At 43.8% G+C, this 24684-nt stretch overlaps 1 protein-coding gene across 5 annotated transcripts in view; it reads right to left on the bottom strand.

The window, feature by feature from the left end:
- SLC11A2 (solute carrier family 11 member 2) overlaps positions 1 to 24684 on the bottom strand; it is a 194705-nt gene that overhangs the window by 106435 nt on the left and 63586 nt on the right. For 3 of the 5 annotated variants that reach the window (XM_033935870.1, XM_033935868.1, XM_033935871.1), the window contains exons 3-4: positions 9461 to 9606; positions 6408 to 6533 (exon numbers count right to left, since the gene is read on the bottom strand). In XM_033935870.1, coding sequence (XP_033791761.1) covers positions 6408 to 6533; positions 9461 to 9606 — 272 coding nt within the window. Of the gene's footprint in view, positions 1 to 6407; positions 6534 to 9460; positions 9607 to 9852; positions 9976 to 22623; positions 22796 to 24684 lie in introns of those variants that run through there. The other 2 variants (XM_033935872.1, XM_033935873.1) reach the window with 2 other exon arrangements.

Genomic DNA, 24684 nt, shown 5'->3' with positions numbered 1-24684 from the left:
GTTACAAAAAAAACAAACACAAAACAAAAATAAAACCCAACACACAATACAGTATATGGACATACTCATTAAAACTACAGGCTTCACAACAATATCATCACATCACACACCACAAAAAGTCTCCTGGAAAGCACAGTTACTTACCGTAACAGATGTTATCCAGGGACCGCAGGCAGATATTCTCACTTATGGGCGACGTCACCAACGGAGCCCTGGTACGGACCACTTTAAAAGTGCATCGCCACTTTAAGACTTTAGAAAGTTCGCGATAGCTTGAACTGCGCATGCGCTAGTGCCTTCCCACCCAACATAGGGCATGCAGTCCCTCAGTTAAGATAAGCCAGCTAAGAAGCCAACCCAGGAAGCTGGGTGGGTTGTGAGAATATCTGCCTGCTGTCCCTGGATAACACCTGTTACGATAAGTAACTGTGCTTTATCCCAGGACAAGCAGGCAGCATATTCTCACGTATGGGTGACCTCCAAGCTAACAGAAATGAGATAGTGGAAATGTTGGCCTTTAGGAAAATAAATTTTGCAATACAGATTGGCTGAAGTGCCCATCCCGTCTGGAGAAGGACTCCAGATAGTAGTAAGAAGTGAATGTATGAACTGAGGACCAGGTGGGCAGCTTTACAGATTTCCTCAATGGGTAGATCTGAGGAAAGCAACAGAAGCTGCCATAGCTCTAATTTTGTGGGCTGTGACAACTCTCCAGTGCTAGTCCAGTCTAAGCATAACAGAATGAGATGCAGGCAGCAAGCCAGTTCGAAATTGTTCTCTTGGTAACAGGATGCCCCAACTTGTTTGAATCAAAAGAGATGAACAGTTGGGGAGATGTTGCATGTGGCTTTCTCCGGTCAATGTAATAGGCCAAAGCCCGTTTACAGTCCAAAGTATGCAAAGCGATTTCTCCTGGATGAGAATGAGGCTGAGGAAAAAAAACACTTCAACCTGGATACAAGGGCAAAACATTGATCCAGAACAACGGCCACGGCACTGAACTTCCGAAAAGGAAATTATGAAGTGATGAGACTCATGTTGCGGAAGAAGATTATGAAAAGGATAAGCACTGTAAAATCGCTAGAGCAAGCATGGTCCCTTTTTAAGGACACAGTCTAGAAGAGGTATGCAGGCAGATTGATAGGCTTAAAATTGAAAAATCCCGAGCACCGGATGGCATCCATCCGAGGGTAATCAAGGAACTGAAAGGGGCTATAGCTGAACCTCTCCAACTAATAGCCAATCTGTTGATCAAATCGGGAACATAAAAATTGCCGCTGCTGGGTCAGACCAGTGGTCCATCCTGCCCAGCAGTCCACTCACATGGCGGCCCCCAGGCCAAAAAACAGTGCTCTAAACGAGTCCAGCCTCACCTGCATACGTCCCAGTTTAGCAGGAAATTGTCCAGCTTAGTCTTGAAACCCTGGAGGGTGTTCTCCCCTACAACAGACTCCGGAAGAGCATTCCAGCTCTCCACCACTCTCTGGCTGAAGAAAAACTTCCTTCCGTTTGTACGGAATCTATTCCCTTTCAACTTTAGAGAGTGCCCTCTCGTTCTCCCTACCTTGGAGAGTGTGAACAGTTTGTCTTTATCTACTAAGTCTATTCCCTTCAGTATTTTGAATGCTTCGATCATGTCTCCTCTCAGTCTCCTCTTTTCAAGGGAGAAGAGGCCCAGTTTCCCAATTTCTCACTGTGCGGCAACTCCTCCAGCCTCTTAACCATTTTAGTCGCTCTTCTCTGGACCCTTTCGAGTAGTACCGTGTCCTTCTTCATGTACGGAGACCAGTGCTGGAAGCAGTACTCCAGGTGAGGGCGCACCATGGCCCGGTACAGCGGCATGATAACCTTCTCCGATCTGTTCATGATCCCCTTCTTAATCATTCCTAGCATTCTGTTCGCCCTTTTTGCCGCCGCAGCACATTGTTCCGACGGCTTCATCGATTTGTCGATCAGAACTCCCAAGTCTCTTTCCTGGGAGTTCTCTCCAAGTACTGCCCCGGACATCCTGTATTCGTGCATGAGATTTGTGTTACCGACATGCATCATTGCATTTATCCATGTTGAACCTCATTTGCCATGTCGAAGCCCATTTCTCGAGCTCGATTATGTCACTTTGTAGATCTTCGCAATCCCCATGCGTCTTCACTACTCTGAATAACTCCGTATCGTCTGCAAATTTAACCACCTCACTCGTCATACCAATGTCCAGATCGTTTATAAAGATGTTGAAGATCACGGATCCAAGCACCGAGCCCTGCTGCACCCCGTTGGTGACACTCTTCCAGTCCGAGTATTGCCCATTTACCCCCACTCTCTGTTTCATATGCTCCAGGCAGTTTTTAATTTGGGTATTTCACCTTCAAGTCCATGGAACGCCAATTTTACGAAGTAGTTATTCATGAACCTTGTCAAACGCCTTCTGAAAATCCAGATATACAATGTCGAATGAGTTGCCCTTGTCTATCTGCCTGTTTACTCCCTCGAACAAGTGCAGCAGATGGAAAGTGACGAATGTTACGCCATCTTCAAGAAAGGTTTGAGGGGAGACCCAGGAAACTACAGACAGGTGAGTCTGACCTTGGTAACGGGAAAGATGGTAGAGGCGCTGAAAAAGGACCGCATCACTGATCACCTTGACAGACACAATCTGATGAGGACAGCCAGCATGGCTTCAGCAAGGGAAGATCTTGCTTAGCGAACTTGCTGCACTTCTTCTACCAGGGAGTAAACAGGCAGATAGACAAGGGTGACCCGGTCGACATTGTATATCTGGATTTTCAGAAGGCGTTCGACAAGGTCCCGCATGAACGACTACTTTGAAAAATTGCGAGCCATGGAATCGAGGGTGAAATACTTGCGTGGATTAAAAACTGGTTGGCAGATAGGAAACAGAGAGTGGGGGTAAACAGACAATACTCGGACTGGAAAAGCGTCAGGAGTGGAGCGCCGCAGGGTTCAGTGCTTGGACCCATGCTCTTCAACATATTTATAAACGACCTGGAAATTGGTACGACGAGCGAGGTGATTAAATTTGCGGATGATATGAAGTTATTCAGAGTAGTAAGGTCACAGAAGGATTGCAAAGACCTGCAATGTGACATAAACACGCTCGAAAAATGGGCCGCGACATGGCAAATGAGCTTTAACGTGGATAAGTGTAAGGTGATGCATGTCGGTAAGAAAAATCTTATACACGAATATAGGATGTTCAGTGCAGTACTTGGAGAGATCCCCCAGGAAAGAGACTTGGGAGTACTGGTCGACAAGTCAATGAAGCCGTCTGCGCAATGCGTGGCAGTGGCGAAAAGGGCCAACAGAATGCTAGGAATGATTAAAAAGGGGATCACGAACAGATCGGAGATGGTTATCATTCCACTGTACTGGGCCATGGTAAGCCCCCACCTGGAATACTGCGTCCAACAATGGTTGCCGTACATGAAGAAGGACACGGTACTACTCAAGAGGGTCCAGAGAAGAGTAACTAAAATGGTTAAGGGACTGGAGGAGTTACCGTACAGTGAGAGATTAGAGAAACTGGGCATCTTCTCCCTTGAAGAGAAGAGACTGAGATGGCCTCCAATTGGCTGAGGCAAAGTCTGCAGAATAGTGTAGTTACATTAGCTATGCTCTGAAGAAATAAGTCAAAAAGGCTGTGTAGGCTTTTGGGGGGGTAGCCTGTTTTTGCTATTGACGTGGGTGCTGTTTTCTCTGTCTCATTAATTGAGGTGGAGCAGGGGTCACAGGTTTTGCAGCAAACCTTCTCTGATATGAAGAAGTTGGTCTGAAGGGACAAGAAGGTGGAGGTTTCTTTATGGGCTTGATCAGAGTGTCCCATCTAGTCTCATGAGCAGATAACTTTTGGGTAGCCATGTCCATGAAGGGACCAAAAATCTCATCCCCTAGACAAGTGCATCTGCCAACCTGTCTTGATAGTTGACATCTAGTTCAGAAACCCAAAGCCAGGCCAAATGTCTCATGGCCACCAACACTGCTGCAGCGTGTGAAGTGAGCTCAAAGGTATCATAGGTGGAACGAACTATGTACTTATGGAGCTGGAGCAGGTCAGAAATAAATGCTGGAAAGCAGGAAGCTTACGTTCTGGAAAATATTTCTGGAGTTTGGCAACTTGTTTGACTAAATGCTTCATATAGAAGGAGAAGTGAAAATTGTAGTTGCCAGATTGGTTGGCTAACATAGCATTTTGGTATAGGCGTTTACCAAACCGATCCATGGCCTTGCCCTCTCTGCCAGGAGGTACAGAGGCATACACACTATCCCTCAAGGATTTCTTTAAGGTAGATTCTACCAAGAGAGACTTGTGTGGAAGTTGGGGTTTGTCAAACCCAGGAATGGGTGCCACCCTATACAAAGAGTCCAACTTACAGGGAGCCACAGGGATAGTAAGTGACGTTTCCCAATTTTTGTAAAAAGTTTCTCGTAAGATATCATGAATGGGAAGCTTGAGGAGTTCCTTGGGTGGTTGATCATAATTCAGGGCATCCAGGAACTGTTTAAATCGTTTAGAATCAGCCTCCAAGGGGATGGACAAGGTCTTGGACATCTCCCGTAAAAACCTGGAGAAAGAAGGTTTTTCAGATTCTAGAGGAGCCTCTTATGAAGAGTGGCGAATGGATTTGTCAACTGAAGAACCCTCATCTTCAGACACAACAGGTTCTTGATCAGAATCTCCCCAGAAGTCTGAATCCTGAGTTGTCTGGCGTTACTGCCGAGCACTCGATGTCGAAGGCTTGAGGTGCTTTAACTTGTGCAGTGCCTATCCAGACCGCACCGACATTGTCTCAGGTGACGTTTGGGTCAAAGATGACCGGTGTCAGCAGGTCATCAGTGTCGGTTCCTTAACCAGTAGTGGCGGCACCGATGGAGACTCCACTGCAGGCACAACTAGTGTCGAAGACTCAGACCAGACTGGCACCGGGGAAGTCAGTGTTGACATGGGCAGAGTTTGAGTTGGCACCAGCATTTGGAACTGTTCACGTAGTTCCTCTCGGAGCAACTCCTGAATCTGTTGCTTGAGAGTAAGCACCAGTACCGCTGGCTTTTTTGCCGGTACCTTTTGTGCAGCTCTACACTCCGGCAATGAGAAGGCCGATGTCGAGGCGCTCACCGAGATCGGAGCGGAGCGCTTCTTGGGTCTCCTTGAGGTCGGCAGGACCTAACTCACTGCTGCTTTGACCTATGACCCAGAAGGGGTGGGAGAAGGCTTCTTAGCCAGCTTACCCACTGAAGTATGCGACACCGAAGATGGTTCCACCGATGTTGATTGGGTTGGTGTCGATTTTGCCAAACTCGCAAAAGGGAGAAAATGAAATTTATTTTATTTTATTTTTTTTTACTAAAATGAACTTAAGAAAGAAAAGAAAACCGAAACTGACTGAATAGTCAACAATTCGCGAGAGTGGGAAAGGCAGCAGAGAAAAAAGTTTCAACGGCCATTGAAAAAATGCGTCTTCTTAGTTCCGTTGGGCGGGAAGGCACTCACACTTGCGCAGTTCGGGCTATCGCAAACTTTCTAAAGTCTTAAAGTGGCGATGCACTTTTAAAATGGTCTGTACCAGAGCTCCGTCAGTGACGTCACCCATACGTGAGAATATGCTGCCCACTTGTCCTGGGTTAAATAATGTGCCTTCAGGCACTTAAGAAACGATAGAAATATTGGAATCTGACGAACTGCTTCTGGAAGTGCATTCCACAATTGAGAGCCTGCCATACAAAAAACTCAAGTGCAAATAGACACCTTACTTAATTGTCATAATAAGGGTATTTCCAATAATGGCATGGACTGTGAACACAAAGGCACAATCAAATTAGCCACCACCTCAGGCAAAACATGATGCAACACCTTATGCACTAAAACCACAGGCTTCAACTGAATCCTCCAAATAACTGAAAGCCAATGGAGATCATCAGAGAGGACACACGTTCACAACATGAAATGCTCCCAATCACTTACACTGCCACATTCTGGGACTTCTTAGGCAACCCACCCAAAACAGCATTATAATAGTCAAGATGCAGTAATACAAAAAATCTGATGAAGATTGGTGGAAGAGCGCCAATATCATAATTTCAACACTAACGAATCTTAAAAAATACATTTCTAACTACAGCAGCAATGTGGCCCTTAAATGATGAGGAGTCTAATAATATTATATTAATAGAATGAAAGATACAATTAATAGTTATTGGCTTACGCCTAAAGAAAAAAATATATTATTGTTTTATATTTTGGAATCAACCTTGAAATCCATGTAATTTTGCAATTTAGAAAAGAAAGCCATGTTCAGTATTTGTTTTGTTTGCCGTATAAGAAATTCAATAAAGATTCTAATTTAAAAAAAAAAAAAAAAATTACAAAACAAATTTTGAAGGCTTCAGTTTCCTACCTTAAATCCAGCCACTGCTCCAGATTGTAAATCAGACTCGATGTTTCCTGGATCCAGATAAGCAATGCTCATCAAAAAACCTGGCCCTGTGAAGGCCCAGAGTTTACGAAAGCTAAACCGAGGATACTAAAAATCAACAAAACAAAAAGATTTTGTGATTCTGTATTTTACTGACCCTTATTTCTATTAAGACAATTTTATATAATTTGGTGCACCTCAATGCCATGCATTTAATGCCAATTCTGAAACATCATTTTGGCACCAGATTCTGTTATAGAACATTAGGCTAAGTCAGCATTGGCATACCCATATTTAGGTGCATTGTCTTATGCCACATCAATGGCAGATGTAAGTTGTGTGCCTAGGTGCCCTCATGCGACATGCATAATTTATAGCATTCTATAAACTATGCACATAACTGGAAGACACACCAGTGGCTCACTCACATGTACACCTCCCTTGTGGTTAGGAACTATGGTACTTAGGGCTCCTTTTATAAAGGTACGCTAGCGTTTTTAGCGCACACACAAGATTAGCATGCGCTATAGCGCGCTAGCTGATAAATTACCTGCTGCTTAAAAGGAGGCAGTAGCGGCTAGCGTGCGCTAAAACCGCTAGCGTACCTTTGTAAAAAGAGCCCTTAATACAATTCTGTAAGTTAGCACCTAAGTGCACATAGGTGTCTGTCAATTAATGGCACCTTTGACACATGTTAAGAGGCGCTTACCAGCTTAAAATATTGCCCTGTATGTATTTAAATTGAAGTTTTCTTTCTTTGGTATGAGGGAAAAGGAAAGTAGTAACATTTCATGACACGAGTATAACTGAGTACAGTATATTCAATTTATTGAACGTTTGACCCCTATATATTTTGAAAGTATTTTTATAAAAGAGAGCTTAAACAGTCAAGGGAAATAGGCACATATTGTATATTGAATCTATGTACTTTACAAAATTGCCTTCTCAAAAGCTATCACACAACTCATACCTGTTTTTCAGTAGATAAGTTTGTGTGTATAAAAAGCATATGTAGATGCTGGCCTATCCAATCTGCCTATTCTCCACCTCTGGAACTATCATATACAAGCAGACACTATGGGGCTCATTTTGAAAGCACTTAGACACACAAAGTACCATAGTAACCTATGGAACATTGTCTAAAGCAGGGGTGTCCAACCTACAGCCCCGTGAAGTATTTTGTGTGGCCCCGGTCAAGGGTGATGCAGTGTGTTCCTCTGCTGCCCCTGGTGGTTTACCGTCTTGCCGGCTCCCTCCTCTGTCTTGCTGCAGCGTTTGCGCAGTCCCAGAAACATTTTTTTCAGCCAATGCGGCCCAGGGAAGCCAAAAGGTTGGACACCCCTGGTCTAAAGGTTTATGACTTATCTCAGTTTTTATGACTGTGGAAACTCAGACATGTTTCGCATATTCAACGCTTTATCAAGGATCGTTTCCCACAATCACTCCTTGATAAAGCATTGAATACGCGAAACACGTTGGATCCGAGTTCCCCCGATCATAAAAACTGAGATAAGTCATAAACCTTTAGTACATATGTAAAAGCATTTGACTCAGTGATCTCAATTCTCAAACTCAAACCCTTTGCAGAGCCACATTTTGGATTTGTAGTTACATGTCTTATTAAAGAAATTACATTTTGCTTGAGGTAAAACTCGTTATAGTTTATAAATCTTTCCTTTTGGCTAAGTCTTAATATTGTCATTTATAGCTGTTTTATTTTACGTTTGTGATTATGATAAACATACCGAGGGCCTCAAAATAGTACCTGGCGGGCTGCATATGGCCCCCGAGCTGCAAGTTTGAGACCACTGATTTGACTAATAGCACTTTAAGGCACTTTTTAAGCACTTTGAAACTGTTGCACTTTAAAAACTGCACTTTAAATATTGAAATCCAATTAGGATTAAAAAAAAGTGGGCCATTGACGAGACAACACGTCAAGCTTATCACTATGATAAACATTTGAGCGATAAGTGGTTTTTCTGAGGTTCGAAGCTTCAGTAAAGTTATGAAATTTATAGCTATTAAGAGTGGTTGAATCATATACCACAATGGATATTTATCACTTGGAATAAGAGGTATTTATGAGCTATATGCGATTCCAAGTTAGAGTACCATTACATTACATTAGTGACTTCTATTCCGCCATTACCTTGTGGTTTAAGGCAGATTACATAAGAATTGTTATGATATTAAGAAGAACTTTAAGGAATAGTCTGAACTAGAGAGTTGTGCGGGGACAGAACAAACCCGTCCCCGCCAGGATCCTCTCCGTCCCCACAAGTCCCCATCAGGATCCTCTCCATCCCCACCCGTCCTCGCAAGGAATCCCCTCCATCCCCGCCTGTCCCCATAAAAAGCAGCAATTACTTCTGGCAGGATCATCAATTGCAAAGTTTCTTTTGTGTTTGCGCTGCTGTTTTCCATGTGGAATCTCTTTGGTGGAACCCTTTTTCTGTTTAGGTAATTAACTTATAACCCCCCCTCTTTTACTAAGGCTGACGTGTCCATTATATTCTATGGACACGTTAGCATTTAGCAAATGCTAAATCGGCTAGCACGCCTTAGTAAAAGAGGGGGTTTATAAGTTAATTACCTGAACAGAAAACAAAAAAAAGGGTTCCACCAGAGATTCCACTAGGAAAACAGCAGCGCAAACACAAAAGAAACTGTGGAATTGATGATCCTGATGAAATCTTTATCTGAAAAAGATGCAGATGAATTAAAAAAATAAAACACAGCTAGATTTCCTGCCCTGAACAGCTGAATGGCAGGAGGCTGCTTTGGGGCTTCCCCTGCCATTTCTGTGCATGTGTGAGAGTCACTCTCACAGCGATTCATCGGCGGGATCGGACGGGGATTACAACAAACCTCTGCTCAAATCATTTGCATGCAAACTTGTTTGAGCATCAGTCACTCTTTTGGAATCAGCCAAAAATCGGACCACAGTGGACCTAAGTGGTCTTATCAACCCTGTTTAGTGCATCTAAGACTTGGTTGCTAAGCACTATAGAAAAATTATTTCTGTTACAGACCTTCTCATCTTCAGGGATGGGAACCTTTTCATCAAAATAGGTAGCAAATGGCTCCTCAGGTGATTCCAGTCCTGCAGGTATGCTACTGTAGGTATTAGTAAGCACACCAACCTCTCCATTTCTCACACGGTCACCCGAGGCATTTTCTATAGTAGACATAAAACAAAACAATAACATATTAGAAAATTCTAACCCTTATATTAGATTTGGAATCAGACACAATAACAACATAATGGAAATAGAGACTGGTCCATTGGACCCTGGAAGAAAGAGGCTGATTTCAAGCCATCAGCATAAAAACAGGAGACTTGAACCAGCAGAATCCTTGGGAGGACAAAATAGCTTTATTTTTAAAAAACACATGCAGTACTAATGGAAGATTAGGTTTATACCTTCGATAATCTTCTTTCTGTTAGTCCCTGGAGGATTTCATATGCTAGGTGCTCAATCCCAACCCACAGTCCGGGTGTTGCAGAATTCACATCTTTTCAGAACACATGCTGCACACCCCCTAGAAGTAGAAACAGTTCAGTCCCAAAGCCAAGCACATACCTGTAATCCAAGACAAAGGGGGTACAAGGGAAATCCCCATCAACACAAGTAACTCACAAACTGGTTTGCTCTGCAAACTATAAACAAGTAATAAACAGGCACAAAGGCAACTCAGAAAAAACATTGAGGAGCAATGCAGTACTAACCTGCTGGGTGCAACGAGCACCCCAAGAAAGGCCTTTGGTAATGTGTATACTCAAATAAACTCCCCACAGGATCTGGCAACTGGCTGAAAAATCTTCAAGCCTGCAATGAGAGTAACCGAGGCAGAAAGGAGCAGGCTATCTCAAACAACTGAGTGAATACAGAGAAGGTGGGTCATTTGGAATCCTCCAGGAACTAACAGATAGAAGATTATTGAAGGTATAAACCTAATCTTCCATTCCGTTACGTCCCTTCCGGATTCCATATGTTAGGTGATGTACCAAAGCCATAGAAGCTATGGAGGAACAGAAAAGCCTGCCCACAAAACAGAGGTCCCAAAAACAGCAGCAAAACGTGCTGCCTCATCCATTCGGTAAAATCAGGTAAAAGTAGGAAGAGAGGGCCAAGAGCCGCCCTGCAAATTTTATCAGGATGAATTGTGCGAGATACCACCCTTCTCGTCAAGAGTGCTGGAAGTGATATCGCCGGCTGCGCATCACGGGTAATGTAAGTCACGAAAATGGCCATTCGAATCCATCAAGCGATTGAGGACTTGGATGCCGGCCTACCACGTTGAGGCACAGCAGTGAGAACAGCCCAGAACTCAGTTATCCTTTCCAAATAAAGGAGCAAAATCCTCCAGACATCTAATTTGCATAAAATCCGATATTTGCACTCCGAACCAGACGTATATAAAATGCAGGCAATCTAACCTCCCGATTGACTCAGAAAGCTGAGACCACCATCAACAAGAAGGAATGCAAAGCCTGCAACCTGAACTTTCAGGGTGGCCACTGCTGGACTTCTGGCTAAACCCTCCTGAAGAAAAATCAGGTTAACTGGGAGGCTGCTCAGGCTCCACCTAACTCCTAGCACCCCCATGTGAAAAAAAACCTACTGGGCTTTGGCAGAAGAAGCCAAAGTAGAGGGTATGTCACACACAAAAGTCAAGATAATTACCTCCAAATAACCGCTCATCATCAAGGCTCAGTGCACAAGAGATATGCTGTAAGACCAAAATGATGTGAGATCTCCAAGGACACCAGTCCCTGACTGAGAAGATATTAATGAAAAGGGAACCGGAGCCTCTCATTCCAATAAAGATGTACGAGAACCGCACACCGGGCGACAAGGCCAAACCAGAGCCACCCGAGATACCAGGTTGGAATGTGTTGCTGTCCAGCAGATGACCAGACCTATCAGAAGCCACCCGATCCTAGTTTAAACACTGTTCGTCTACTGAAAAGGCGTTTAGCCTTTGGGATCTCTGCTGAAACCAACAAGACCCTCTGGGGCAAACCCGGGCTCTTGTAAGAGCAGACAGAATGGCTTCTGTGACCAGGAATGTAGATAGATTAGATAGACATATTAGATAGAAAACTAGAGCTCCCTCACGATGTACATACGCCACCATCGAAGAACCCTTGCCTGCTGGTCTTTCTGATGGTGCTGAAGAGCGAGTAGTGCCAGCCGAATTTCCGAAGCTCCAGACGGAAGGTCCATCAATGTTGCAGACCAAGAGTCCACTATCCCTGAATGAAACAGGCCCCACAATGAGCCTGCAACCCAACAGGCTGGCATTTGTGCTAAGAGCTATCCACTTGGAAATCTGAAGAAGCCGAGAGCCACCCTGAAGCCACCAGTTCAAATTGCTGCTATCTGGATATGTCCAGAGCGCTGCTATTAAAGGTGGAAAACTCAGTTGAGATCATCAAGAAAAGAGGGATTCCTGTCAAGGGCACATGGGTGCTCTGGCCCAGGGGATCGCCTCCAAGGAGGCAGCCCGAGCCCCAGAACCTGCAATTAAACCCATGCCAAGAGAGCCGGACAATCCAAGAGAATTCTAATCTGTTGATGAAGGTTCTGTCTACTCACCCTGAGAAGAAATGCACAATTCCATCTGGAGACAAAGAGAAGCCCTAGAAAATCCAGAAACTGGGAGAATGCCCTGTGTCTCTCCCTGAACTTGCCCTTGCCTGAAGCAGAGACACTACCATCCCCACCACATCTTCGTACACCCAACGAAACGGAGCTCGAAGCACTACCACTCCTCCATCCCTATTCACATTCATCTTCTGCAGTCCCACTCCCAGCACTTCATTCATGAACACAGAACAAAAATATTTGTTAAGCAATTCAACCTTTTCTTTATCAGTTTCTACATATTCTCCCCTTCACTTCTGAGTTTCACAATGCTACTTTTGCACTTCTTCCTATCACTAATATATCTAAAACAAATGTCTTGTCTCCCCGTTTCACCATGTTGGCTGTTTTTCTTCCATTTGCATCTTTGCTTTCCTGACTACACGACCAGCCTCTCAACTGTTCCAGATATTTTTGCCTTTCCTCTTTCTACGATCTTTAGTAGTTTATGAACAGCTAACCTCTTATCCCTTACCTTCCCAGCTACTACTTTTGAGACTCAAAGTGGACTTCTTTTCCTCTTACTTTTGCTTACCTTACAAAAAGGTTTGGCGCCCTTACAATTATTTCTTTCAGTTTTGCCCACTGCATTTCTACTCCTTCCAGACGTTCTCATCCAGACAATGCCTTGACATAATCCCCCATCCGAACAAAGTTAGGTTTTTTTAAAAGTCTAGAATCTTTGCTTTTGAATGAAACCTCTCTATACCCACCTTAATATTAAACCGTACTATGCAGTGGTCACTGGATGCCAGATAACCCATTGTAACATCAGAAATACTTTCACCGTTTGTAAGCACTAAGTCCAGTATGACCCCCATCCCGTGTGGGTTGCATTACGAACTGCTGGAACTGTTTGTCTTGTAGAGAACCCAGAATCTCCCTACTTCTATGTCCAATTATATTTTATTGAGCTCAACAAGAGAAGAAAGGAAATACACAAGATAAAACACAAACAAGCTCAAATTTCGTTATACAAACCCCCCCCATCACGTGACCACCCCTCTCCCCCAACAAATCCCCCCACACCTCCCCCCCAGGTCCTCCTTCCAAATACAAATACCAACATAGGCTAAAATAGAATGCAAAATGATACAGGCATACCCAGAGTGATACAGGAGACCAGGAAATTAACAGTTAAGCAAGCGGCTGCGAGCCAAGGGAGTCATAGTAGTCCAAAAAGGTTCCAGGTGCGTTGAAAAACGCGCCCTGGGAGAGAAGTGAAGTCTTGCACATCTCGGCGTTCCCACATCAGGAGGGTAATCATCCGGCACCACCAGAGAGAGTAATCCGGTGCCTCACCCTCAAGCCATTTCAGCAAGATACATTTCAAGGCAGCGAGGACAGTCCACTTAAGAAAAACAGCAGCCCCCCTTGTACGAGGGTAATAATGGGGAACAGCTCCAAATAAGAACAAAGGTGATCGTTGAATTGTAATGTTCCAAATGCGCTCCACAAAACGAAAGATGACATTCCAAAAATATTGAATATTAGAACAAGTCCAGAACATATGTCCCAAGCTCGCTTCAGGGGCCTGGCATCTAAGACAGGCCACCGTCTCACGAAAGCCAGAGAGATAAGCCCTCCTAGGAGAGATGTACAAACGAAAGACCAACTTATAGTGTTGCTTCCAAAAGGTTGTATATTTTCGAAAGGCAGGCAACCTATGGACAGCCTGCAAAAGTACATCATCAGGCAACACTACTGCAAGGTCACGGGCCCAAGCATCCCTCAATTTAGAATGGTCAAACAAAGGGGACTCATCCTTCAAATGGCGATGATGGAATTTAAGGGGAACAGGAAGTTAGGAACCAATGGTAAAAGCCGTAGACAGTACCTCTTGACAAGAGGCCTGCAAAGAATTAGAGGGTAAAGAAGAAATATAATGGTGAATTTACATATAAGCAAAATAATCATTAGGTGGGAGATCAAATTGTGCAAAGGACATAAATTTTGCCATCATTATCAACCAACTGAAACACATAATGAATACCCTTTGTTTCCCACCGAGCAAAACTCAGCCCATCTATCCCAGGTAGAAAGCAGCCATTAAAGCGGATAGGTAGAAAGGGAGTTATAGAAGCAGATAAAGAGTGGTAGTTACAGACCCAGCGCCAAACCTAATGCAAAGGACGGTGGAGCACCTTCGCAGGGAGAGGCTCAGGCAAAGAAGAAGGAATAGAATGAAGATATGCACTAAAATGAGTAGAATGAAAACAGGAAAGTTCCAAAGAGGTGTTAGTAAATACAGAAGTACCCCTGAAAAGATCATTGATATGGCGCATTCCACAGCCAATAGTCAGATAACGAAGGTTCAACAAACCCAGTCCACCCTTGTACCACGGAGCCGCTGCCCATTTGTAAGGCAGACAAGGCCGCTTCCCAGCCCAAAGAAAACTCTGACCCAAGCGTATTAGACGGCGTTCATCCCGAGAAGTGAAATAAAGAGGGAGGACCTGGAAGACATATAGCCAACACGGGACAATGAGCATATTATAAAGGTGCACCTGACCCAAAAGTGAAAACGGAAGGGCTCCCCAAAGCTGTAGTTTATTCTGGAGTGCCAGGAACAACGGTTCCACATTTACTAGATACAGGCTAGATAAATCTGAGGGAATTGAGACTCCCAAATACTTCAACGTAGAGTCAGCCCAATGAAGAGGAAATACACCTCTTCACTTAGTGCGTAACTCGGGGGAGGAAGGTAAGGCAATGGACTTGTCCAGATTAAGAGAAAGACCAGAATAAAAGCCAAATTCAGAAATAAGGTCCAAGGCCGTTGGTAAGGAATCTTCAGGCTTAGTAAGAATCAAGAACATGTCATCCGCAAATGCTAAGGTCTTTAACTCAAGCCCAGCAACACAAGAGACCCCGCACCTCAGCAAACCCCCGAAGAGTGCAAAGCAACGGTTCTAAAGAGAGTAGAAATAATAATGGAGAAAGGGGGCAACCCTGGCGAGTACCGCGAAGGATAGGAAAGGAATCCGTTCGTGTCCCATTGACCAGAAGAGAAGCCCTCGGATTAAAGAGAACGCACAGCCTTAAGATGAAAACCACCCAACCTGACATGTTCCAGAGTGCGAAACAAGAAGGACCAATGGATACTATCAAAGGCTTTAGAAGCATCCAAGCTGACAAACAAAGCAGGAATGTGATGAGATTGGCAATGGGCTAGTGCAAAGAGAACCTTACGAACATTACAAACTGATTGACGTCCCCGGACAAACTCCACTTGATCCCCGTGAATAACCTTAGGGAGATGCGGAGCAAGATGATCAGCCAACATACGAGAGAGGAGCTTAAGATCCACATTGATCAAATAGATAGGACGATAAGAACCCGGTGCATCCGCCTCTTTACCAGGTTTCAGCAGCAAGGAAATAAGGGCTTCATTAGCATAGCGCGGAAACGACCCCCTAGCAATAGCAGTGTTAAAGTAAGCCAGTAAGGGACCACAGAGATGGGAAGAGAGAAGATGATAAAAATCTCCCAAAAATCCATCCGGACCTAGGGCCTTACCGGAACGAAGAGCTTTCATAGCGGATTCTAGTTCCGCCGCTCTAAAGGGACTATTAAGAGAGGACACTACATCCTCCGGTAAGTGAGGAAGTCCAGAGGATTGAAGATAGTCCGTCAGCAAATCTGGAGAAACATCATTAGGGGAATCATATAATTGGCTAAAAAAAATCATACAGGACCGCGGAAACGTCAGCCGTACTAGTCACTCTAGCCCCTCCCTGGGTCCGAAGAGACAAGATCGGTTTCATACGAGTCTCACCCTTCACCAAACGTGCCATAAGATGCCCGGGCTTGTTGCCAAAACGTTGGAAACGATGTTTATGAAAAGCTACCCATTTTTGAGTATGAGAATGATTAAAGAGTTGAGAGCCTCTTGAGTAGTCAAATAACTTTCCCGAGTTTCCTTCAAAGGATTCAAATTAAACGACCACTTGGCTACGCGTAAGGCCCATTCCAAGGTAAGGATACCACTGTGAATACGTTTATTGCGAGCAATCAAAAAATAAATGATATGGCCCCGAATCACCGTATTGGCGGCTTCCCAAAACAAAATAGGATCATCCACATGCGGAGCATTATTTATAGAATAATCCTCCCATTGAGCCTGCAAAAAAGTTCGGAATTCCTTATCCTGAGCAAGATAGAACGGGAACTGCCAAAAAGGCGTACGTAGATACGCTGCATCTAAATAAATATCAACCCAAATCGGAGTATGGTCCGAAATATTCAGAGGACCAATCATAGCAGATATGACTGACGAGAAAAAGGTCGAGGACACAAAAATATGATCGATCCGAGACCAAGTATTGTGGGCCCGAGATAGGTGAGTATAGTCACGGACTTCAGGATGAAGAAGACACTAAGGGTCTACCATGGAGAGAGTATTGCAAAAGTCAGAAAGACGACGACCCTTAGCCCCCAAAGAGGCAAAAGTTGTACCAGATTTATCAGATGCCGGGGTCCATCACCAAATTAAAATCGCCCACGATAAGAAGCGGGGCCCTCTCCCTACTTCTATAAGACCCCGCAATAGGGATACCCCAATCAACATCTGGCATGTTAAAAATCACCTTTTAGTAAAACTCCCCTTTTTTAGATATATTCTGAATGTCTACTATTAGATCTCTATCCACTTCTTCCATATGTGAAGGAGACCTGTATATCCCACCAATGTAAATATATTCACAATTCCCTCTTTCCAAATTGATCCACAGTGCCTCTTCCTTGCCTCGCAGATCCTGCAATTGGGTGTCTTTAATATGATTTAATATATAACGCTACTCCCTCCTCCTTTTCTTCCTACCCTGTCTTTCCTGAACAGATTATAGCCCGGTATAACATGATAGCCACTATATCCAACTCATCTTCTTCCAAGATGGTGGACGTCTAGCGGCTGCGGTCCAATATTGAATTTTTTTCTTCTAAAATTACTACCATGCGATGCTTCTAGATCTTGAATCTTGTTTCCCATACTTCGAGCATTAGTATATACTACTTTCCAGACATTGCTCCCTTTTCCCATTCCATTCAGTGATTTACTTACCTGAAGTCTTATACTCACCCAAGGGCTTTGATCACCTTACACCATTACTTCTAGTTTAAAGCCTTCTTCTGTAGATTAGCCAGCCTGCTTCTGAAGACACTTCTTCTCTTCTTTGATAGACAAACACCATCCCTGCTCAGCAGCCCTTAGAAAATCATCCCATGGTCCAGGAAGCCAACCTGCTTCCTGGACGACACCATCCACATAGCTACACTTTCATCTCCAGGATGCAAGCTTCTCTGTCTATGCTTTTACCCTCGACAGGGAGGATGGATGAGAACACCATCTGCGCACCCGACTGCTTCACCTTCTCTCCCAGAGCCACAAAGTCACTTTTGATACATTCATAGGGGTACCTGGCAGTACAGTTAGTGCCAACGTCAATGAGCAGCATTGGAAAATAGGCATCAGGCTTGATGAGTCTCGGCATGCTCTCCGTAACATCTTGGATTTTGGCACCAGGCAGACAGCATACCTCCTGTGTCTGCAGATGGATGCTTCTGTACCCCTCAGAAGGGAATCGCCAACTACCACTACCTTACACCTCCTAGAGGTCAAAGATCCAGTAATTTTTGAAGTTTCAAGCTTTGGTCCTTCCTCTCCTTGGGATGCTCTCGTCTCCTCCATTTCCAGAGCAATCTTGCAGTGTTCTGTAATCTAAGTCCAGCTGTTTTCCCTCAGCACAATCTCTTCTTCCCCACTGCTGGAAATCTTTGACGCCTCATGAACCATTTCATCTATGTACCTCTTATTCTCACAGATGCTTCTCAGTCTTGCCACCTCCTCTCTCAGTTCCTTTACTTCCTTCATGAGGGATTCAAGCTAACAGCTTGCACATAGAACCACATCCTCTGCCTTGGTAGCATTTTCTGTCTGCACAGAGACAGAAGCTGTAACCTGAGCAGCAGCTTTGGTGAAATACTGTGATGCAGAAGTACTTACACCTGGAAGAATAAAGAAAGGGCAGAAAAATCCTACCAAAGTAATGCCCTGTTCCTGGTTGGCTGAAGAGTCTATAAATCAAAAAGCCCTGCCTTGGGGTGGGTGGGAGGGAATTAAATTAACACCAAACAGAGACTTTCCTCAACAGCTATTTGTGCCCCAATTTGATATTATGCCCTGAAATGCAACCTAAAACACTAACCTAGGCTAAAATACCATTTTGAATGAAACCCTAACAGACACTCTAAAGGCTACACTATTGCCTAACTGATTTTGCTGAGCTATAAAAGAGAACTACAATGATATAACCTACTGAAACCCATGTTTACTTTTCCCAAGTTTGAATGCCAGCAGGCAAGATATTCCAATGGATGAATTTTTCTCCTTAGCAGAGCAGATCCTCCCTCAGTACCTTTTTAGGTATGGGAAAAAGAATGAATTTCCAGATTTGAAAGGAGGGTTTGGGGGTTAGGTGTAGATTGTTCTTGTTAAGATCAGCTGGAGAAACTTGAAGGGTAATTTAAGAGTAATAAAGAGTAATTTGAGCCTAGGAATGGGTGGGCTGTGGGGGGACCTCAATGTTGAGGCATGCCTACAATGAGATATCATCTGGATGAAAGGAGAATGGTAATCCTCATGTCGTCGCTTACTATGCATTGAGAAATCGATGCCTGGGAGGATTCAGTTACATGCTTAGAAGGAGAAGAATGTTTGTGCTTCTTAGCCTCATCAGGTACCCTCCAATACACTACACGAGTACTATATTCTGGCTCCCCCTTTTGTCCTGTGTGTCTGTCATAATTAGATTGTAAGCTCTTTTGAGTAGGAACCATCTCTTGCATGTCCAATGTACAGCACTGTGTGCATCTGGTAGGGCTATAGAAATAATAAATTATTATTGTTGTTGCTGTTGTTAGCTTTCTTATATGCTATGACCTTTGAGTCTCAAGGCATCAATGATGATGATATAGAGAGAGTCCTGCCTCTTTAGGGAGCCTACCGCTCAACACACTGGATGCAGCGTCCATACACTCAGCACTGATGCCAGATTCATAGGAGGCTGAGTGTCGTGTTCCAAGTCTCTCGCTATGCTGGATGTTGATGCCAACACTATACCAAAAAGTTTGTTGAATTGCAGTTTCCAGGCTTTGAGTGACCTCTTCTGCATATGAAGATAGAGGGCACAGTCAATGCCCTGACATTCAGGACCCAGACACTGGATGCACCAATTATGTGGGTCAGAGCACAAGATGGTCTGATTACATCAAGAGCATTTTTTTTAAAACCACTCGGTACCTACCGCCTTTGGCATGAAGAAAACAGCCACCACTAAAATCAGAGAGCCGTCTATTTCTTTCAGGGAGTGGGAGGGTGAATTGCAAGGGGGGAATGCCAGACCCTAATTGAGTTTAACCAGCACTCACCAAAAATCAGACAGGTGGCTGGTTAAACTTGGTATATAAAGTAAGGACTGCATTTTTTTCTGTCCTAATTTTCTGCGATTACCTAGCTGGTTGCTTTCCTAGCTGTTTCCACTAATTGGATAGGTTCATATTACACCCTGTGTCTGCCCCTCCCCATCCCTAACCATGCTGGTTGCGTGATGGCTGTTCAGCAGCAATAGACAAAGAGGATGTCATGGATATCTTGTCTGTCTAGATCAGGAGTGTCCAACCTGCGGTCCAAGGGCCGCATGCGGCCCCGTGAAGTATTTTGTGTGGCCCCGGTCAAGGGTGATGCAGTGTTTTCCTCTACTGCCCCAAGGTGTTTACCATCTTGCCAGCTCCCTCCTCTGTCTTGCTGCAGCATTTGCGTGGCCCCAGAAACATTTTTTTCGGCCAATGCGGCCCAGGGAAGCAAAATGATTGGACACCCCTGGTCTAGATTGTAAGCTCTTTCGAGCAGGGACTGTCTTTGTGACTCTATACAGCACTGTATACATCTGATAGCGCTATAGAAATAAGAGTAGTAGTAGTAGTAGTAGTAATAGTAGTAAATCAAAGGGCTCAATGGTTCAGGCACTCGAGTGACAGGGAAGCACAAAAAATATCAGAAGAGAAAATGGAAGACACAGTTTCTCAGCCCAGTGGAAAATTAAGAATGTTAGTCCCACGAGCCAACGTCAGGCAGAAAGGCACCAGCACATATGCAGTATGAGCACTGTCTAAAAATTTAAAGTGACAGTGCACTTGTCAGTGTCCGTACCAGTTTCGTGGATGATGTCACCCACATGTGCTATGCTTGCTTGTTCTCAGAAAATCCACTTGCTCCTCTTGGATTCCTGCTCAGATTCGAACTAGATTATACTTTGGCTACTCTCTTCAGGATTTTCCTTATTTTTATCCTTCTCCATCTCCCATACAACCCGTATAACACCACCACCACCAAAACCCACACACCTTCAGCCACAGGCTACACATACTACCACCCTTACTGGAACCCAGTATGTGCGCACCCTGAGTCTGTTCAACAGGAAGTGCTATTAAGCAATGGCTGAGATTCCCTTCCCTCCAGAGTTTGTGAATGCTGCCTGCACAGGAATCACACTGTACTGCCCTAAACCAGCCCTACCGCCAAATCTGTGATAAAACTGCATCATGATGTCATACCATTTATTTTTATTTTATTTCTTCCATTTGTGCATCACACATACCTATACAAGCTCTAGGCGACATTACAGAGGAAGGGGTTAGAAGAGGGTAGGAAGGAGGGCAGGAAGGAATGGAGAGGAGAGAAGCATGTAGAATATTTCACAGACATTCCTAACTTTACAGATAGAAGCACCATCTATGTAAATGATATCTAAATAAATTAAAGTAATATGTAAAAAGGAATAGAAGGGAGGAACCGTTAAACAATAGAATTCAGTTAATAAAATAAAAACAATAGGGGTAAAAACAATGGAATAAAATTTAAAATAATTCATAAACTGGAAGAAAAAATTGAAAAACAAAACTTAATAAGTCTGGCAGAAGTCCAATTTCCTGAAGCAGCTCTGTTGCCTCAGCATATTTTAAATAATCCTAAAGGCAAAAGTCCAGACGGGACAGATATCAGCTCAGGCTTTCCAGCTATTGCAGCCCCAACTCATCACTTCCAGCAGAAGATGCACAGAGATAGAACAATCCAGCTCTCGGTGGGCGGCAGATGCTCATGGGCAGCTCCCGAAGAATATAGCACTCTGCCTCCATCGGACAACCGGGAGGAGAAGTCCACGGCACGGTCCCACTCCACGGATCCAGAGACACCACCAGCTCCTCTCCAATGAGAGAGCAGACGTCGCCCCATCCTAGGCAACAACCAGCAGCGATCCACCATGCCTCCACTGGTTCCGCCTCCAGCAACGATCTCCCCGCAGCGATCTCCAGTCACCACACGCAGATAGGAAGGACCTCTGCTGAAAATGAACCGTTCCAGGCCTTTAGGTTAGTAGACAGTTATGCTGCGATTCTATAACTGTCAAACTCCTCCTATCCAAGATGTTTTCCGACTCGCCCGTACATAACCCTGTAAAAACTATGAATAAGGTAGATGAAAGGAACAAAATAAAGTAGAAACCAACAAAACTAAACTAAATGGAACTAAAAACTTTAAAATATAAGAGAGAGACACTGAAGCCCAGGTGTTACACAGGCAACATTATAGAACATGCTGTCATACCATTTTTATGAGTAAGTCCCAAAATATGTAATGATAATTAGACAAGAACTCTAATATCTCCTTATACTCTACCCCGGGAACTCCATTCATCGGTAAGTCTCTCTTATCTGTAACCCTTCTCTTCTACTGCCAACTCCAGTATCCATCTGTTTAATCTTGCTGCACTGGAACAGATTGTCTAAATCAGTATGTAATGCTTCAACTCTGAAAGTATTCAAACCTAGGTTAAAAGCCCATTTTTGAGGCTTTTAATTCCTCTCACTCAGTTGTAAAGTACCCATGTCTGTTTTATCATTCCTTCTGTGAGAAATTTCCTAACCCATATTTGTCCTGTGTGTTTAAATTGCATTGCTAAGCTCCACTGAGCAGGGATTGTCTCAAACACTTTTAATTTACAGCACCGAGTATGTCTAGCAGCACAATAGAAATGATAAGTACTAGTAGCACTCAGATAAATAAATAAAGTAGAAGAATGACTTTGCAAAGAAACTTCCATTTGAAAAACATTTTTCTAAAACTCACTCAGTCCATTTATTTTGTTAGTTTTGAGCTATGCGATTAATTTCATTCATCAAGGCAAGATTAATTTACTCATTCATTACTGAATTTTGACATGGGAATAAGCTATATAGTAAATTAATCACATAGCTCAGAACTGACAAAAAAAATGGACCGAGGTTTGGAAAAAAGTGTTCAATTGTTAAGTTTCTATGCGAAGTTATTCTACTTTGTAGTACAGCAACATGTGCCTGTAGTCTGATAGTATAATAATTTACATGAAAAAAAAAAAACAAAAAAAAAAAAATACTGCCAGTTGCCCTTAGCGAAACTGCTGCTAGGAATAAGTAGCCTGGCAGAATTCCAAGTCTTTTTAACTCACTGAACGGACGACTCTCCGACATGCTTCAGTAGCTGCCTCTGTAAGAAAAGCAGTCTGTCTTCAGCAAGAGATACTGCTCTGAAGCCAGCTGTGGAGGAAGGTTAACTAAATCATATTCTAAGTCCAGCAGAAAATCCAAATTAGCCCGGAAGCACTGTACTGAACCTGTTTGTCTTTCCAAGGACTCCAAGTAAGAAGGGAATGGTGATGAGCTGTTACGTCAGCTGATCACAGAGAGGCTGTCCTGGACAGCAAGTTACCCAGTAACTGTTTATACAAGGAGTTTAAAGGAACAGAGCCATGGTCAGTTTGTTTCTTCCAAGGATTGATTATATAATCTTATCTCACTGAAGAGATTCATTAAAAGGTGACTAATTTAGCTAAATATATGCTTTTGGTGTTTAAAACAAAGGGACTGCATTCTTCTATACTTTTTAGCTAAAATTCAGTATTTTTAACATAGGCAGTGACATCCCAGCCCAAACCTTCAGTATCCTAATCAAACAACAAAAAAGTACAACACACACTAGATTTTTGTAATGGTAACAACTGCAGACTTAGGGCTAGATTCACTAACCTCTCGGAGCCAATCTGTGAGGTTGCCGGGCGCCGGATTCACAACGCGTCCTCATGCAAATGGGGACGATCGGAGTCATGCCTCCAACCGGCCACACAGATCGCAGGAGAGCGATCCTGACGCATGCGCAGACCATCTTCTTTGCCTGTAGATGGTCTGCGCATGCTCTCCGCGCAAGGAAACAAGAGCTGAAAACTTTTACTTTAGATCGCAGGCAGAGAGAAAAATTGTCAATCGCCTAGACTCCAACGAATTTTTTTGCAAACTGTAAATCAAGCTAAGCCGTCTCAGGACCCAGGAGGCTTGGCCAGCACCTCGGCTTTTTATTCCATCCCATTCTCCCTGCACTAAAAATTAATGCAACTTGTCTGAGCTTCAAATTAACTTCCAATGATTTTCTGATGGAGGGACTGAAGAATAGTTCGTCCTAATAGGTAGTGGCCTGTGATACTGTTTGAAATACACTTCCCCTTTGGCTGACTGCTTCAATCCAACAGAGCTGGAAACCTTTATTTTTTTTTGCGAGGCCATGGTTTTAACCCGCAGGGTTACAGCGTAGTGCAGTCCTGCTTTAAACCTGCGAGTTAAAACCATGGAGTCGGGGCAGCAAGATCAGCAGAAGTTGGGGCAGAGAGTAGGGTGGTTTACTTTGGAAGTTGGCTGGGATTTCAGGGCAGCATGGAGCAGGAGAGTCGGCAGAGACGTGAGCAACTGGATCTTCAGCAGTCACTTGTTTTGGGATGGGCTTGTTTTGGGATCCCTTTTCTTTTTAGTGAATCACTGCCTTCTGCTTTCAAGTTTCAAGTTTATTAAAAGTTTGTTGTACACGCAATATCAAATACTTCAATGCATATGACAATTTAAAATTAGGAGACAAAAATAAAACAATTTATACAGATAAACATACAATGTATGTACACAAGTAATTAGTGATACAAAAGTGACGGATTGGATCGAGCGTGGATCAGATCGGGAGGCAGGTTAGTGAATCAGGTTGGGTTCACAAACTGGTCGCAAGCCAGTCGAGACACAATCGGTCAGCTTAGTGAATCTGGCCCTTAGTACCACAAGACCAACTTTAACTTCCAGCAATACGTGGCTCATGCTCCCAGTTAGACCATTCATGGCATAGCAGCATGAATCTCATTGGAAAATTTCACAGGGCTTTCTCAGACCATTCATGGCAGGAGGATCGTTGAAGCATTGTCGAGGTCTTCAGAGCTTCTGCGGACCATGAAGCTGAGGCTGGCAAGGTGTCCAACCCAGACACCGCTATCCCTGCTCTGCACACATCCACTTTAGGAAAATTGGTGCTACTTCAGTGTTCCAGGCTTGGATACTCCTGTCACCAGCCTTGAGTAGTTATTTATAATGTGCTCCAGGCCACCACCTCCCCAGCTGTGTTCAGTTGGTACCTGCATACGTTTGCAGGATACAAGCACACATTCTATAAGACGCACCTGACCATAAGATACATCCATCTG

This window comes from Geotrypetes seraphini, chromosome 3 (genome assembly GCF_902459505.1).
Source record: "Geotrypetes seraphini chromosome 3, aGeoSer1.1, whole genome shotgun sequence".
NCBI lineage: Eukaryota > Metazoa > Chordata > Amphibia > Gymnophiona > Dermophiidae > Geotrypetes > Geotrypetes seraphini.
Note: the sequence above shows the minus strand (reverse complement) of the source record. Positions and strands in the feature narration are given on the sequence as shown.